The sequence below is a fragment of the Colobus angolensis genome, unplaced genomic scaffold, assembly GCF_000951035.1.
Source record: "Colobus angolensis palliatus isolate OR3802 unplaced genomic scaffold, Cang.pa_1.0 Scaffold90, whole genome shotgun sequence".
NCBI lineage: Eukaryota > Metazoa > Chordata > Mammalia > Primates > Cercopithecidae > Colobus > Colobus angolensis.
This window is the reverse complement of record NW_012122932.1, coordinates 6,796,207-6,813,997: the sequence shown is the minus strand read 5'-3', so window position 1 is coordinate 6,813,997 and position 17,791 is coordinate 6,796,207. Positions and strand designations below refer to the sequence as shown.

Below are 17,791 nucleotides of genomic sequence, written 5' to 3'. Positions count from 1 at the left end.
TGCACATGCTCAGACAGCACTTCCTGACCCTGCTGTGGTTGAATGGGTACATATGATTAACTTTGGTCAATGAGCTGTGAGTAAAAGTGGCAATGAGCTACTTACTTTTGGGCTAGAGCCTATAATTACCTACTTAAGACCATCTAGAGCTCTCTTTTCCTCTATCACAATGATAATCAAAATTCCAGAGAGTGACCACTGCATCAGCCTGGGTTTATGAGTGAGTATAGCATGAGACAGACCCTCAATACATTTGAAGTGCAAGAGAAATAAGTATTATTTAAACCAAGATATGTCAATCATTTGTTACAGAAGCATAAACTATCTTAACTTGAGGGACAGCTTATTCTTCGACAAGTCACATTTCCTCTCTAATTTTTAATGCCATCGTCTAATATAACAAATAAAAGGGAAAAAAATTAACATTTAGTGAATATCTCTTAAGTATAAGTTGCTTCATTATATATAATTTAATTTAGTCTTCTCAATGGCTATAAAAGGTATTGTCCCCTGCAAAAATATTCCTAAATCCAAAGAAATCTCTCAACTCCACTACTCATAGAATCCAAGCCACTACTGTGTCTTAGGACTAGCCTCTTACCTACCTTCTGTTAAAATTTCTCCCTTGTTAATTCTCCAGTGCAAAATATTTTAAAGACTTCTCTCTGCAGTTTGAATCAGAGGCAAACTCTCTTCCATGGCCTATAAGAGTTTACATGAACTTGCACCTGCCAGCCACTTCAATCTAATCATTCATACTTTGCTGACCACTTATTAAATTCCAGTCATTCTGGTCTTCCTGATATTTTTAAAACATATCAAGCTCGTTTCTGCCTCAGGACCTTTGCACTTGCAATTGCTTTTGCTGAGTAATACACTTCCCTTAGCTCTTGTGACTGACTCAGCTAAAGTGACATCTCCTGAGATAAGTTTTCTTTCACCATCCTTGATAGATAATTATTTACCAATTACTATCTGAAATTATATTATTAATTTATTCATTTACTTGTGTGTTTTCAGAATTCCCTACTGTAAGAAAAGCTCCACTAGGGCAGAGACCTTGTCTTGCTTGTATACTGATGTTTCTACAAAGCTTAGAACATTCCCTGGCAAATAGTGAATCCTCAAGAAGTTATTTGTGGAACACAATCGAATTAATGATGCAGATAAGGAAATGAGCCTCTAAGAGTTTGGGTAACTGTCCCAACTTTCCTAAATTTCTATGAGTGTTCCTAATTCTGAAGTCCGTTTGCCTTTTGCTTACAGCAAAGTTCTGCTAAGAGACTGAAGTGTCAGGTAGCAGTCAGAGCTAGGCACTGTGTACATATCCTTTCAGGCTTTGGTTTAGGATGCAGTCAAAACCAAAAACTCTCGTTAATCATGTTATCACATTAATCCCCAGAGAACCCTGATTTTCCTGTAGAACAAGGTAACTTGAGAAATCTATTGATTTCCTATGTTCATCCTGCTGTACGGCTGACAAGGATTGGTGGAGACTGGTATTCTTTTGCCCACGACCCTGCGACTTTGATTTCTATGTCCGCCCAGATTCTCACAACTTCGCAACATGCATTGCTCAAAATGCCCATCCATGAAGTCAGAGTGGTTTCTTCTGCGTCAGCTCTGCCTTCCCTGCACCTTCCCACTCAGAGAGAGGTCTCCGCCTCCTCCCCTGTTCCCTGACACAAAGCCAGCACTCCTCTCTTCCAGTGCAGCCTGACACACTCTCATTGGCCCTCAGCCTGTCGAGGGCGGGGACTTGTGTCTCTGGGACTCTTCAAAAGGGATCGGCAGTCCAGGCAGCCTAACTTTGAGGCTGAAACACTCACTCTCTCACAGCCTTCCTCACTAAGCCTGTGATTTTCCTGACTGCTTTCTCTCTCTCTTTTTTTCCCCGGCTCAGCTTGAAACAGAGCCTCGTACCAGGGGAGGCTCAGGCCTTGGATTTTATGTCAGGGATGGAAAAACTTCAGAATGCTTCCTGGATCTACCAGCAGAAACTGGAAGATCCATTCCAGAAACACCTGAACAGCACCGAGGAGTATCTGGCCTTCCTCTGCGGACCTCGGCGCAGCCACTTCTTCCTCCCTGTGTCTGTGGTGTATGTGCCAATTTTTGTGGTGGGGGTCATTGGCAATGTCCTGGTGTGCCTGGTGATTCTGCAGCACCAGGCTATGAAGACGCCCACCAACTACTACCTCTTCAGCCTGGCGGTCTCTGACCTCCTGGTCCTGCTCCTTGGAATGCCCCTGGAGGTCTATGAGATGTGGCGCAACTACCCCTTCTTGTTCGGGCCTGTGGGATGCTACTTCAAGACGGCCCTCTTTGAGACCGTGTGCTTCGCCTCCATCCTCAGCATCACCGCCATCAGCGTGGAGCGCTACGTGGCCATCCTAGACCCGTTCCGCGCCAAGTTGGAGAGCACCCGGCGCCGGGCTCTCAGGATCCTCGGCGTCGTCTGGGGCTTCTCCGTGCTCTTCTCCCTGCCCAACACCAGCATGCACGGCATCAAGTTCCACTACTTCCCCAATGGGTCCCTGGTCCCAGGTTCGGCCACCTGTACGGTCATCAAGCCCATGTGGATCTACAATTTCATCATCCAGGTCACCTCCTTCCTATTCTACTTCCTTCCCATGACTGTCATCAGTGTCCTCTACTACCTCATGGCACTCAGAGTGAGTATCTAGGCTGGCTGGCTTAAGGCAGCATCCCTTCTGTTTTCACAGGCTCAAAGTTCAGAGAAAAACTTAGAATTGGGGAAATTCAGAAATGGAAGGGAACAGAGGGAAAATAGAATGAGCTCAGATGGGAAATCAAGACATTAAAGCAATTGCCGCAAATGAGATGAATGGTAACCACAATTATTTATCATTTCCTTTAGCTCGTCTTCCCATATCTAAATAAGATATGGGTTCTCATATCTAAATGTTCCTAAGAATCATCCAGAAAACTTACTTTGGGTAGCAATATGGATACCTCACCCCCAGGAAAATGGGATTCAGTAGGTCTGAGGTGGAGCCTCATTGTAAAAAAGCACATCAGGCGATCTGGGGTGAGGTGGCCACAGCTTGAGAGACTCCTCCGCATCTTGTTGTCATTTTCCAGCCCCCGGCCACTGCCTGCATTGAGATTTTCCTCTGCACCAAGTTGGTCTGAGTATAACACAAACTATCAGCTATCCCTGCCTATTTTATAGTCCCAGATAGGTATTCAGTTTTAAAATCAGACCTTTCCTGTGGTTGCTCTGACCCTTTCATTAAAATGAGGTTGAAACAAAACAAAACTATATCTATATATATATTTATTTATATATAGTTATATATAATATATATAGTCATATATATTAATGACATGACTGAGATAACTTGAGCTTCTTTTAAGCAGGTACAGATTGAGAGATAAGGAAGTAAACAGCACATGAGATAGAGTAAAAAAATGTGAATAAGAGCTATCTGAAATTAAGAAAAAGATATCACTTATTTTGCAACATATATAATTAGAGGTTCTTTTCCTACGTTTATGGTGATAAACTGATTTCTTTTTCAGAAGGAGGTGTAATAAATTAACTGAGAGAAACTATTTTTAATAAGGGTAAGAATGAATCTATGTAATTCCTCTCTTGTATATTCTGCACCAAAATTCATGAAGAGAAAAGTTCTTGACAATGACAATTTTACACCCACTTAAGGGAGGTATTATAGCTTGTGTAGTAAACAGTTATGAGACCATTTAGACTCCCAGATCTACAGCAGACACATAATATGCCTTTAGGCAAGCCACATAATTCTCCTGGAATTAGTTTTCCCATTTATAAAATGAAAAGGTTACATCAGATCATATCTATGTACCCTCTAGTTCTAACAGTCTATGATTCCTTTTTAAAAAGGAAAAAAAAAAAACCTGTGAGCTGAAGCAATGTGAGTTTTAAATGAGAGGACAAGCAGACATCACACTCCCATTATTTGCTTTGAGATGGCTCTGACATCATATGTTACATGACAACGAATATACTCCTATTTCAGTCCATCTCTGAGAAGCTGATTGTCAGAAGTGAGTGACCAATGGTAGTCCTTTTGAATACCTACTGTCCCTAAGGTGAATAGCAAGGTCTAAGTAGGAAGAACAAATTCTAAGTGTCACAGACATCTGGGCACAAGAGTAAATCTACTTAGGCAGAGAGCTGTGCCAGTCCCCTCCTGGAGGGCTAGCACCTATATTCCCAGAGACATGTACCACCCTGCACTAGCTCACAACCATGTCTTAAGAATGTCCTGCAAATCTCACTGAAGTGAAAAGACTTCTATACAACTCCAAAGAAAGTCCTATGAGAAATACCCACCCGGAACTTAGTATTATCTCATCCAATGCCAAAGAATCACCTATTTTGGGTCAATTTGGGAAAAATATTTAACTTTGAGTAGGAAATGCACATTTCCTCTTCCAATCTGTTACAATCAGTTTCATTGTGTTTTATTATCAAAAGTCCATGACTACCTTGTATCAGGAGATAAGTGATAGCTCAAACAGAAGTTTAAAAACCACCCTGGTTTGCTTTGGGTATGTAATGCAACTTTTGATAGCCTGTTTTCAGGAAGGATGAGCTGTTATTCAGGGTACCAGAGGACACCAGGAAAGAAACTAACTGCTTACAAAGTCACTCCTAGAAGAATTTAAAAATCTCTATACTGAAAGTCAGGAAAAGTAGACCCTATTCTGTGTCACTGACCTGAGGACCTTTATGTACACTGTACCTGTAGCCTGAAATGTTTCTACTGTCTGCCACCACTACCCTTTTGCCTTCTAACCCTCATTTATTCTTTATGTCATACTTCAATCACACTTCCTCAGGGAAGCTCTCCCAGATTTCCTGAGCATTCCTGTTTCTTGTTGTAGCTGCTCACGGCTCTCAGTGATTTTCCTTCATTGCAATTTACAATTCCATACTTATGGATTCCTTAATTAATTTTTTTCTCCCCAACTAGACTGTAAGCTCAGTGAATGAATGAGGTTAAATTACTTCCTTCATTGCTGGGCTTTAGCTTCTCTACCTTTAAAACAAAGACTTGGAAATATTATCTCAAAGACACATAAGCAATCCTAACGATTGTTAAGTAATTGACTCTGTTGGAAAGTTTGAAGGTGTGATTGACTCTGGGACCCACTGCTTTCAGAAGGCAGCAAGTCTAAGACTAATGAAATCACAGGACCAGGGAAGAAGGAGGAAACCCGTATCTGTGCTCATAGCTCAGCATTCAGTCATGCTGCATCATTCCAGGACACAGTCACCACTGAGCTGCTCTCCAGGGTTTGAACATTATAGAGATAGAAAATAGACAATTCTAGGGCAAGTTCCTCCACATCTGGGAGGAAGTTCTGGTGACAGTCTGATTTAGTTCTTACATCTCCTGCATGCTGCATTCATGATTGAGTTAATGAGGATGGATGTATGAATTGCAGCAGAATTCAACCATGCCAACACAGGGTTGCATTGATTTTTTTTTAATAAATAGATGTGTTAAGATTATAGAGATATTTACCCAAAACCTATATTATAATCTTTGTATTCTGAAACTAAGTCCCACAAACTATATAAATGAACATCTGGTGGAGTGATTTCAAGCAGTATAAACAACTGATCAGCATAATGTATCAACCTGAATAATAACCTCACAAACCTCCCTTTCACTTTGCTCTTATGTAGCTAAAGAAGGTAATCATGATTTTTAGTAATCACAATATTTAGTAATAGTAATCACAATTTTTCACTCCTCCTTTTGTAACCTGAGTTGTAAAATAAAAGTTTTGGGGTGGGGAAGGATAATGAATGGTTGAGTATCTACTTTACTAAACATCTGTAGAGAAGTGAAATTATTCAATGATAAAGCAGCATTTAATATTGTCTAGACTAACTGTTTTGATTGTATTCTATTCTGCCAACCATTCCAAATTCTGTTGGAACAATGTTCACCATATGTAAGTAATCAATTTTTCACTCTTCCTCTGGTTGGCTAGTTGTGTCACTATAAACTAAGAAAGCTGCAAGATAAGCAACAATTCATCAGCACATGATTTTCTTTTTAGTGTAAACTATGCTTTACAGGAAGCCTGTTCATAAAAGCATTGTGTGAACTATTTGTTTGATGTTTGATTTTTTAAAAATTTTCCTTGGGGTGGAGAAATTACCGTTGAGAATTGTTAAACACAAGGCAGGAAGTGACTAACGTATCTCAATATTTTTTATTGTTGTTAATTATGGACTGAAATAAAATAATAGAATAACTTCATCTTGTAAAAACCACAATCTGTTTAAATGGCATGAAATAATTAGAACCTTTAATAGATTTAATCTAAGATGAGTTAGTCAATTTTGAAGTTTGATGTGTTGCTCTAACCTTGAATGTGTTTTTCTTCTCAGTGTATCTGCCTTCTTTGTATCTGTACAGGCACTCCCTGTGAGCGAGTGGTAACAATGAGAAAAGAATTTCTAAAAGGGACTCAGTACTCCATAAAAGTAACCTCACATATATAAACAAAAAACTCTATTTTTTAAAAATCAGTTTTTCTGATGTCTGTTTAGTATGCTGTGGATAATAATCAGAATCACCATAATAGCAGTAACATACAACTTGCTGAGTATCATGTGCCGGGCACTGAGATAAGCACTCTACCTGTATGACTTTGTTTTACTATTGCATTAATAATACTTTTCACCTTCAGATTTTTCCTGTCTAGTCCTAATTTCACAGAGTCTTTAATCCTTTACTTTACGAAGACACAGATACATGTAGAACACTCCAATGTATTCAAGAGACAAATGGCCAGGTTTATACGTTATCCAAGAGGATTCTTGAGATCCTATGTGGTCCTGAGTGCTACCTAACTGCAAGGAGCATATATGTTTGTTAGGAAGACTGGATATGGATTTGCTGAAGTTTAGAGGCAACTTTTAATGACCCACTCTTCCAAGTCTATTTAATTTTAAATACCTTTTCTGAAATATTCCTTCAAAATGTTATCCAGCGCAGGAAGATTATTGCTTGCTTCTTTTTTTTTTTTTTTGAGGCGGAGTCTCACTCCGTCGCCCAGACCGGAGTGCAGTGGCCAGATCTCAGCTCACTGCAAGCTCCGCCTCCCGGGTTTGCGCCATTCTCCTGCCTCAGCCTCCCGAGTAGCTGGGACTACAGGCGCCCGCTACCGCGCCTGGCTAGTTTTTTGTATTTTTTAGTAGAGACGGGGTTTCACCATGTTAGCCAGGATGGTCTCGATCTCCTGACCTCGTGATCCGCCCGTCTCGGCCTCCCAAAGTGCTGGGATTACAGGCTTGAGCCACCGCGCCCAGCCAGATTATTGCTTCTTATAGCAGTTTGTTCCATTATTGCACATAATCAATATTTATTTCTTACCTTGAATTAGAATCTATCTACCTGTAACTAAACAGATTGATTCTAATCTACTGCCATGACTGTATAAAATAAGTTAAATTTTCGTTCTACCTGATGGCTTCAATCAATTAGTCTGGACTTTTTACATTGCCAATGAGAGACTCCAACCCTGGGTAAATCCCAAAGGGAGCATAGACGTGAAAACTTCAGAAGCAGAGCTAGCTCTTGGTGAAGATTAATTAAATAAAACACACAATCTCATTATAAACCTAGCTTTATTTCTGTTTCTTTGCTCTTTTTCTCCATGGTGTTGGTTTCAACTTCAAACTGCACACAGTCATTTTTTGGTGGCTCCAAGCACTTTTTCTTTGTGGTGGAAAAAAAAAATAACTTTTGTAATTCTAGACCTCACATGCAGAGAAGGACTCCCTCTGGCAGTCCCAATAAGAAATAAATAAAAACTTGCATCTTCAGAAGTACAAGCAAATATCTGAAATCTCATTGGTCCCCATTATTCAATCATTGTGACTGGAGGATAGGACAAGCTGATTGGCTAAATTGTTTAGGGAGTATACCTGGAGCTGAAGTTGAGTGACACCTCTATCCAAATTAAAGATTAAGAATGGGGAAATGTCTGTTCATATCCTTTGCCCACTTTTTGATGGGGTTGTTTGTTTTTTTCTTGTATATTTGTTTGAGTTCTTTGTAGATTCTGGATATTAGCCCTTTGTCAGACGAGTAGATTGCAAAGGATATGAACAGACATTTCTCAAAAGAAGACATTCATACAGCCAACAGACACATGAAAAAATGCTCATCATCACTCGCCATCAGAGAAATGCAAATCAAAACCACAATGAGATACCATCTCACACCAGTTAGGATGGCCATCATTAAAAAATCAGGAAACAACAGGTGTTGGAGAGGATGTGGAGAAATAGGAACACTTTTACACTGTTGGTGGGATTGTAAACTAGTTCAACCATTATGGAAAACAGTATGGCGATTCCTCAAGGATCTAGAACTAGATGTACCATATGACCCAGCCATCCCACTACTGGGTATATACCCAAAGGATTATAAATTATTCTACTACAAAGACACATGCACACGTATGTTTATTGCAGCACTATTCACAATAGCAAAGACTTGGAATCAACCCAAATGTCCATCTGTGACAGACTGGATTAAGAAAATGTGGCACATATACACCATGGAATACTATGCAGCCATAAAAAAGGATGAGTTTGCGTCCTTTGTAGGGACATGGATGCAGCTGGAAACCATCATTCTTAGCAAACTATCACAAGAAGAGAAAACCAAACACCGCATGTTCTCACTCATAGGTGGGAACTGAACAATGAGATAACTTGGACTCGGGAAGGGGAACATCACACACTGGGCTTATCATGGGGAGGGGGGAGGGGGGAGGGATTGCATTGGGGAGTTATACCTGATATAAATGATGAATTGATGGGTGCTGACGAGTTGATGGGTGCAGCACACCAACATAGCACAAGTATACATATGTAACAAACCTGCACGTTATGCACATGTACCCTAGAACTTAAAGTATAATAATAAAAAAAAAAGAATATAATGATAAAAAAAAAAAAAAAAGAATGGGGAAGGAGTACATTCCCTAAGGGAAAATTAGGGTACTATTAGTAAGAGAAGAGAGAAGCAAATGCTAGAGAACCAATGGGCAAATATATATTCACTGTGTACTATACTAACTTCTGGATATTTGATGGTATTTTAAGATGAGTCCTTAAAGCTTTCTTTATTTGGCCAACATCCCCACAAATTAAAAAATGTGTAGAATAAAGAGAAAAACTTCCACAACTGGATGAATGATGTAGATCTTCAGTGCTGTGTGAGTTCAAAGGAAGAAGAACACAGTGAGCTAAAGTGGCCATCAAAATCTTTTGGGAACAGGCAGGACTTGAGCTGAGCAAAGAAGACTGTGCATACAAGTAGTGTTGATAGCTGAAAGTTTCAAATGTTACATCAAGGATCTCCATATCTTCCAACAAGGATGAATACATTTTAAACATCTTAACTCAGAAACACATACACTCTTTTCAGTAATTAATGTTACTGTAATATTAAAACAACATTTCCCAGTTTGCATTTGTCAAAATGGTACAAGATAATCCACTGAAAACGGTTGGGGGAAAATATTGTTTAATCAAATAAACACTATCTTCCTTTTGACTAAGATGTGAGTAGGCGATGTGAGTGTGGAAGGTAGACGGGTGGTTAAGTGGAAAGTTGATACACTGTCCCCCTTGAAAATTCATAATGCCCATCAGCATATTTAAGTCTCTGAGAAGATCCACAATAAATACTGGAGGCAAAAAGAATTCCTGTTTTTGTTTTCTACTACTTATCCAGCATATAGCAGAGGGATTTCACTTTAACAGATGTCTAATAATTATGAATGAGTGAATGAATAGATTGAAAAGCCTGTCTAACTTTTCTTGAACTTCAGAATTTTACATTTTTCATGGAACACCTATTAACATGCTACACAGCCAACGCTCCACATGACTGTATATGAAACATGATTGTGCTACTACTTGGCCACAATCATTTATCCAGTTGAGTAGATGACCTGAATCCAATTCCACCTTCAACATACTGTTAAACATTTGACATATTCTTACATTTCTCTAGGTCCCAGTTCTTCTGTGTTCAAAATGAGTGTTTGAGTTATGTTTCTCAGATTTTAACAGGAGGGAAAAATGTTTCTCTTTCTTACCATCTCTTCCAACTTACTTCCCTTTTAGCTAAAGAAAGACAAATCACTTGAGGCAGATGAAGGGAATGCAAATATTCAAAGACCCTGCAGAAAATCGGTCAACAAGATGCTGTGTAAGTGCCCCATTTTGTTTTTTGTTTTGTTTTGTTCACAAGAGCAAAGGAGTTACATTTGGTACTAACTAAATGCTGCTGGGGGTAGGTTCCAATTTACCCTGAAACAGTATTTATGAGAGTAGATTAAGATGAAGGAGCAAAGGGGAGATATATATATAATGAAGACACATTGTTAATGGTCTATATCAATGCTAGGTGACCTGTCTTCCTTTGCTTCTTCAAGCTTCTAAGACCTGTCATCTTCAGTTTTAAACCCTCAAAACAACACCACGCTAACTTTTATCCACTGATATACAATCTGTGTGGTGTTTTGTAAATTACATTCACTTTCTCAGCCTTTGAGCCTCACTTTCCCCCTCTGTGAAATGAACAGGATTTTAACCTATTTGTATTATGGATTTCTTTTAAAATATGATGAAAGCTGTAGACTCTCCATTCCAAAGGAAAAAAAAATGAATGAATATGCATACACAAAAGATTTTACAATCCATTTCAGGAGGTCGTGAACCAACCCCTGATACTCATAGACTCCGTGGGATCTTTTGGTTCCAGATTAAGAACATCTGGCAAGCTTCTCCAAGTAGCCATTTCACATATGACATTGTATAACTTTGTTTCAAACAGTATACTTTTGAATAAATAAGATCTTTTTAAAAATTCACTTACTGAGTCACAGTCTCCCAAAAGAATGCTATAAAAATATATGATGCAGTACTACTGTATGAGAGTTACTGATGAGGGAAAGGAGATTTATAATATATTTTGCAAATCAAAATCTAAAGTTTAGAAGCAATGAATCATCCAGGCTAATATGCATATGAAACATTTGCTGTAACTATACAGCATTTCTGAACAAAAAATAAACTGTGAATTCCCTGAAGTGGGTCTTCTCAATTTTAAGAGTTATTTCTTGGAAATATTTTAGCCCCTCCTGGCACTTTACTTTCTCTATTAAGAAACATAGTTTCTTCATTATCCCTACCCTTTTCTCCTTGGTCATAATCTAGTCTCACACACACACACAAAAAAAAACATGATGCTCATTCCTATTAAAGTCACAATAACAGAATATACTATAAAGTATTTGCCTTGGTATGGGGTTCAACTTTAACAGGAATTTAAGTTGTTTGTTGTTGTTGTTGTTGTTGTTTTTGAGATGGAGTCTTTCCCTACTGCCCAGGCTGGAGCACAGTGGCATCTCAGCTCACTGTAACCTCTGCCTCCCAGGTTCAAGCAATTCTCCTGCCTCAGCTTCCCAAGTAGCTGAGATTACAGGCGTGTGCAACCACATCTGGCTGATTTCTGTATTTTTAGTAGAGACGGGGTTTCACCATGTTGGCCAGGCTGTTCTTGAACTGGTGACCTCAGGTGATCCACCCCTTGGCCACCCAAAGTGCTGGAATTATAGGCCTGACCCACCGTGCCTGTCAGGAATTAAAGTTTTAATTAAAGGGAATTGTAGGCAGTAGTGAACAGATTAGGGACTTTTCTTGGGTTAGCAAATTCAGTAGAAACCTACAGATATCTTTGAAACCATACCACACAGGCAAACAGCTTACTCTGAATGTGTTTAATGCCAACAGGAAATGTATGTATAATACTATTTACTATGAAAACTTCATATCTGTACACAAGTACAGAAAACTGTAAAGTGAATACCCATGTACCCATCACCCAGTTTCAGAAAGTATCACCTCATAGCTAATATTCTTTCACGTATACCCTTATCTATCCCCCAGCCCCAAAAGATTATCTTTAGGCAAATCCCAAGCATCATGTCTAGCAAAGGAAAGTATTTACAACTTTAAAAGGAAAAAGAAAAAGTTTGTGTGTGTGTGTTTTTAAATTTGTGGTGCTTAAATGCCCCAAAGAGAAACTACAGTAACACCAGTCTCTGTTTTGGTAGGTGAAAATAAGAGATTGGAAGGAATTCTGTGCTGTAGCAATTTATAATATGACAGACACATCCTTTCCAATCAAAAGATACTTGCAAAGTACTATTATGCTTGTGGTTGTTTGATCTCTTCTTTCTCCTTGCCTACCCATTACAGAATTTTAAATTACTGAATTCAGAGAAACTTCTAATTATTCCTATAACAAGATGAATTTATATATATATTTAACAGTTAATTATTTATCTTTTACAATAAGATGTTTTCAGGACTTTGAAATAAATTAAGTACTATTTTAAATGTTCTAAAAAGTTTTACATTATACAAGAAATCTTGTATAATCTTATGGAAAACTGATCCTAGATCTTATACAATTCATTCTTGTGTTTTAAATGTTTTGTACTGAGGCTCTTTGGGATCTAGTTTGCCTCTATAACTGTTACAGTTTAACAAAGTTGAAGGGAAAAACTACTAGAAGAAATGATTGACTCAGAGTGAGCATTGTATAACTATCCTTGCACAGACTGCCTTCTGCTCTCCCATTTATCATCCATTTTCAGTTATCTTGGTCTTAGTGTTTGCTATCTGTTGGGCCTCATTCCACATTGACCGACTCTTCTTCAGCTTTGTGGAGGAGTGGACTGAATCCCTGGCTGCTGTGTTCAACCTCGTCCATGTGGTGTCAGGTAAAACCTTAGCTGGATTTGGTGCATGACTAGTATTCAGGTAACAGCAACTTCTTCATCTTGCTTAGATGCCTAAGTACTCCAATTTATCACAGGGATCTGCCATGCTATAATGAAGACATTCGATTTTTCTTTTATTCAAAGATTGATTATGTTTGGTACTGGTCCAAATACATACATACCAGATCACTATTTTCAAAGCTACTTTATGGAAAACCTCAACTCCAACTGTGATGATTACAGAAGGAAAATGGTCAAGGAGTGCTTCCTTTTATTATCCTCCAAATGGCCATGCAATTAAGTTGGTTCTTATTTGGTAAACATCCATGTTCCTGAAATCTCATATTGCCTTTGGTAAGTATTATATCCTCATGAAGGAAAACCAAAAGGTATTCAATGGTCACCAAGTTCTCCTTTTAGACTACTGTGACTCTGCTTGTTGAGGATACCATAGTATATTGTGGAAAGCATGGTGGAAAGGTCAGTAAGTCAGTTGACCTGGATTTGTACCCCAATTTCACCAGTGCTATTCTGAGTGATCTGCAGAACATGGCTGCCTTCACACCAAAGTTTCCTCAACTGTAAAATGGCAATAATGCCTCCTGTAGACAAACCATGGACTGATGGTAAGAAGCAAATGCAGTAATAGACATTAAAGAGCTCTTTAAGCTGTAACTGCTGTATATCTTTCTATAATCATCAAAAGGTCATTAGGTGGGTATTATGATTAACATCGTATAGTCAAAAGTAAAACACTTCCACAAGAAGAAATGATTTGCCCTAAGGCACTTAGCTAACAAATAATACACCCAAGTCACCTAATTTCAAGTTCAGTGTTCTTTCTACTAAAATGGAGCAGAGAATGGCCACCCAATTTCTTCTTTCTCAGTCAGTGACAGCTAACTCAGTGTTAGCCTTAGGCTCAGACCTCTTCTGTCCTCCCACCTCTCCTGGTCACTGGCTGATTCTGTGGTCTCATTAGATTATCGAAGATATCACTGGAAAGGAAAGATAAAGTCAGCTTTTATAAGTTAAGCTCCAGATGTGCACAAAGCAGAAACAATGACATCTATACTGAATATCATGTATATTATCTATTTTCTGTCACCCTCTTTTTTGTACTCAGCAGGCCTAATGTATAGCTTATTCTTGGACATTAGCACTTTCCTGTTCAACCATTTGCAATCAAAGCTCAAAAATATGTATACCTCTCAGTTTATCCTTTTGGTTAATCTGCAGAAAATAGAAACATTTAAATAAATGAGAAAGCACTACAAGGTCAAATGAGACTTGACTATTTGACTACATATCTCTGGATGCATCAGGGCAATTATCTTACAATTTTCAAGTTTTAGCTTTAATAATGACATGATCCTGTTCAGATACCATCTCCCCCTTTTTCATATTAGCACACTAGATTATGTCTAAATCTCTTAAACCCTACAGAAAATACCCCAACTTGCCTTTTAATCCTCCAACTTTTATTATTTTTATTCATAGACCATCTACTTATCAAACTGGTAATTAAAGAGTTCTGCACGTTATTCCTGCACCATGTGGCCATTCCTGCTTCTAAATATTTGTGCATGCTATGCCCTGTACCTGCATCACTCTCTCCTATCTTCCTCAACTATCTCTTACCCATTTTGAGGTCTGGCTAGGGTTCAATCACCCCCCACTAAATCTTTTATGACCATCACAGTCCTTGTGTTTCTGCTATTATGTGAATTGCTATAGCATGATTTGTTATCTCATATTTGTTCTTAACAGATACTGCTTGGTATTGTTGTATTGTTAATTATTTAATTTAGCCATAAATCTTGTCTCTGTAGTACCATTCCAAGATCTTGGAGAACAAAGTCTAAATTCACTACCTCCCAATGTGCCTTGAAGGTCATGGCACATAAGAGTTAAATCAATATTTATTTTCTGAATGAACTAATAGTATTAATACATGGAAATGTTCTCCTTTAATATTCTTCCATGTTTATTCTGTAAAAAGGCATATAGCACTCTGAATGTCCTGAACCACATAAATAAGGACAACAAGGAACCTGTTGGCAATAGTACCCATCACTTGTTTTACATTCTTAGCCATTCTCAGCCTCTTTGTGGATGGTATCTTAACTTTACCCTCACAATAATCCAGGGAGGTGAGTTAGGCTGGAAATTGCATTCCCATTTTACAGAGAAAGAAACTGAAGTGCCAGAGTTTGTCTAAGGCCACAAGATATGTGAGGGCCAAGATCAGAAACTAGGTCCTCTGATTCTCAAACTTGAGCTCATTCTGGGCTTTAGAGAAATAAAATTTTTAAAGGCAATAAAGGAAGAATGTATTCCAAACAGGAAAATGACAATGTGAAGGGTAATTGGTAGAGGAAATAAATGGTAAAATACAATTCTTCAAAAGGTAGAGGAACCATCAAGGAAAAAGGGTAGGTAGGAACAGCACACTAGAGAATATTTCTTTGAAGCCATATCTTAGCATTATAAGGAGTCTCAGCAGGGACTAAGCCTTGGCTGATTTACCTTCTTCCACTACTTGCAATTCCAAATTATAGAATTAAGTAAAATTTCAATGAGATACAAACATTTCTCTTCTCTCTGATATTTAAGCATCTTTCATTCGTGTTGTGGAAACATGTTCTTTAATTAAACAAGTAGGGATCAAAGAAAGTTGCTGAACATCTCAGAGAGATCCCATGCCAGCCTAAATTACTCCAAGACTCTTTAATCTTTGTGTTTGATTGCTTAGTGCACAGGTGGAAAATCTATTAAGAGTATTTTGTATTCTCAATTAGAGGCTTGTATGTATTATCACTTCCAAAAGAGGCAATCACAGGGATTCTAGGCCTTTGTAAATATGTATGCTTCTCCCTTCATGCCTGTCACTCAGGTTCTTCTCAGCACATCTTTTTAAATCTCCTGCATTCCAGGTGTCTTATTCTACCTGAGCTCAGCTGTCAACCCCATTATCTATAACCTACTGTCTCGCCGCTTCCAGGCAGCATTCCAGAATGTGATCTCTTCTTTCCACAAACAGTGGCACTCCCAGCGTGACCCACAGGTGCCACCTGCCCAGCGGAACATCTTCCTGACAGAATGCCACTTTGTGGAGTTAACCGAAGATATAGGTCCCCAGTTCCTATGTCAGTCATCCATGCACAACTCTCACCTCTCAACAGCCCTCTCTAGTGAACAGATGTCATGAAGAAACTATCAAAGCTGCCACTTTCACAAAACCTGAATTCTTTCAGAGCTGACTTTCCTCTATGCCTCAGAACTTCAGAGAGGAACATCCCATAATGTATGCCTTCTTATATGATATTAGAGAGGTAGAATGGCTCCTACAACCCATGTAACGATTGCTAGTTGTTTTTTTTTTTAATAAATGTGAAAACTCAGAGTTAGATCTGGGTTCAAAACCCAGAACTGCCTGATTTTTAGTTCTCTTTTCATTATCCTAACTGCCTCGTGCCCTTCACTAGTTCATGCCAAGAACATGACTGGAAAAGCATGGCACCTATACCTTGATTAATTTCCATTATTGGAATTGGTTTGTCCTGAGTCATCTACATTCCAAGTCAGACTGTCACTTCTGCTACCAATGGCCACTGTAAGCCACAGAAGGAAGACGTGTACATACCGTTCTACTTTATGTGATGTGAGAAGCCCACATCAGTGTCCCTTGGCAGCAGTCTACAGGCGTAGTTGTTTTATTATGCTTAATTTTATTGTGCTTCTCAAATATTGCACTTTCAAAATAATTGAAAGTTTGTGGCAACGCTCTGGCACCTTTCTTCCCAAAAGCATGTGCTCACTTCATGTCTCTGTGTCAGTTTTCATAATTCTAACAATAAACGCGATTATTATTCTATGCACTTATGGTGACCTGTGGTCAGTGATCTTTGATATTACTATTGTAATTATTTTGGGAAACCTATGAACTGCTTCCCTAGAAAATGGAGAGCTTAATAAATATTGTGTTGTTCTGACTGTTCCACCCACCAGCCATTCCCCGTCTTGGTCCCTCTCCATGGGCCTCCGTATTCCCTGAGACAAAACAATATTAAAATTAGGCCAGTTAAGAACCCTACAATGGCCTCTAAGTGTAAGTGAAAGGAAGAGTGGCAAGTCTCTCACTTTAAATCAAAAGCTAGAAAGGATTAAGCTTAGTGAGTATGTAAAAAAACTCAGACAGGCTTAAAGCTATGCCTCTTGTAGCTGTTAGCCAAGTTTTGAATACAAAGGAAAAGCTCTTAAAGGAATGTAAAAGTTCTACTCTAGTGAACACATAAATTATTGTAAGAAAACAAAACACCTTTATTGTTGATACAAAGAAAGTTTGAGTGGTCTGGATAGAAGATTAAACCAGTCACAACATTCCCTTAAGCCAAAGCCTAATTCAGAGCAAGGCCCTAAATCTCTTCAATTCTATGAAGAAAGAGAGAGCTGAGAAAGATGCAGTAGAAAAGTTGGATGCTAGCAGAGGTTGGTTCATGAGGTTTAAAGAAAAAAGCCATTCTCCATAACATAAAAGAGAAAACTGAAACATCAAGTGCTGATGTAGAAGCTGCAGCAAGTTATCCAGAATTTACAGCTGAGATAATTGATGAAGATGGCTACAGAAAAAAAAAGATTTTTAATGCAGATGAAACAGCTTTATCTTGGAAGAAGATGCCATCTAACTAAGGCTTTTATACCTAGAGAGAAGAAGTCAATGTCTGACTTCAAAGCTTCAAAGAACAGGCTGACTCTTGTTTGGGGATAATGCAGCTGGTGACCTGAAGTTGAAGCCAATGCTCATTCACTATTCTGAAAATCCTAGGGCCCTTAAGAATTATGCTAACATTCGGGGGGCGGAGCAAGATGGCCGAATAGGAACAGCTCTAGTCTCCAACTCCCAGCGCGAAGGACACAGAAGACCGGTGATTTCTGCATTTTCAACTGA

The 17,791-nt window shown here is 38.7% G+C and overlaps 1 protein-coding gene across 1 annotated transcript; it reads left to right on the top strand.

Annotated features, from left to right (window-relative positions):
* Nucleotides 1-1,853: 1,853 nt before the first annotated feature.
* NMUR2 (neuromedin U receptor 2) lies at nt 1,854-16,731 on the top strand. Its single transcript, XM_011931635.1, has 4 exons — nt 1,854-2,675; nt 10,175-10,259; nt 12,715-12,840; nt 15,777-16,731. The coding sequence occupies exons 1-4, from the start codon at nt 1,950-1,952 to the stop codon at nt 16,049-16,051; spliced, it is 1,212 nt and encodes a 403-aa protein (XP_011787025.1). The 5' UTR covers nt 1,854-1,949; the 3' UTR covers nt 16,052-16,731.
* The last annotated feature ends 1,060 nt before the right edge of the window (nt 16,732-17,791 follow it).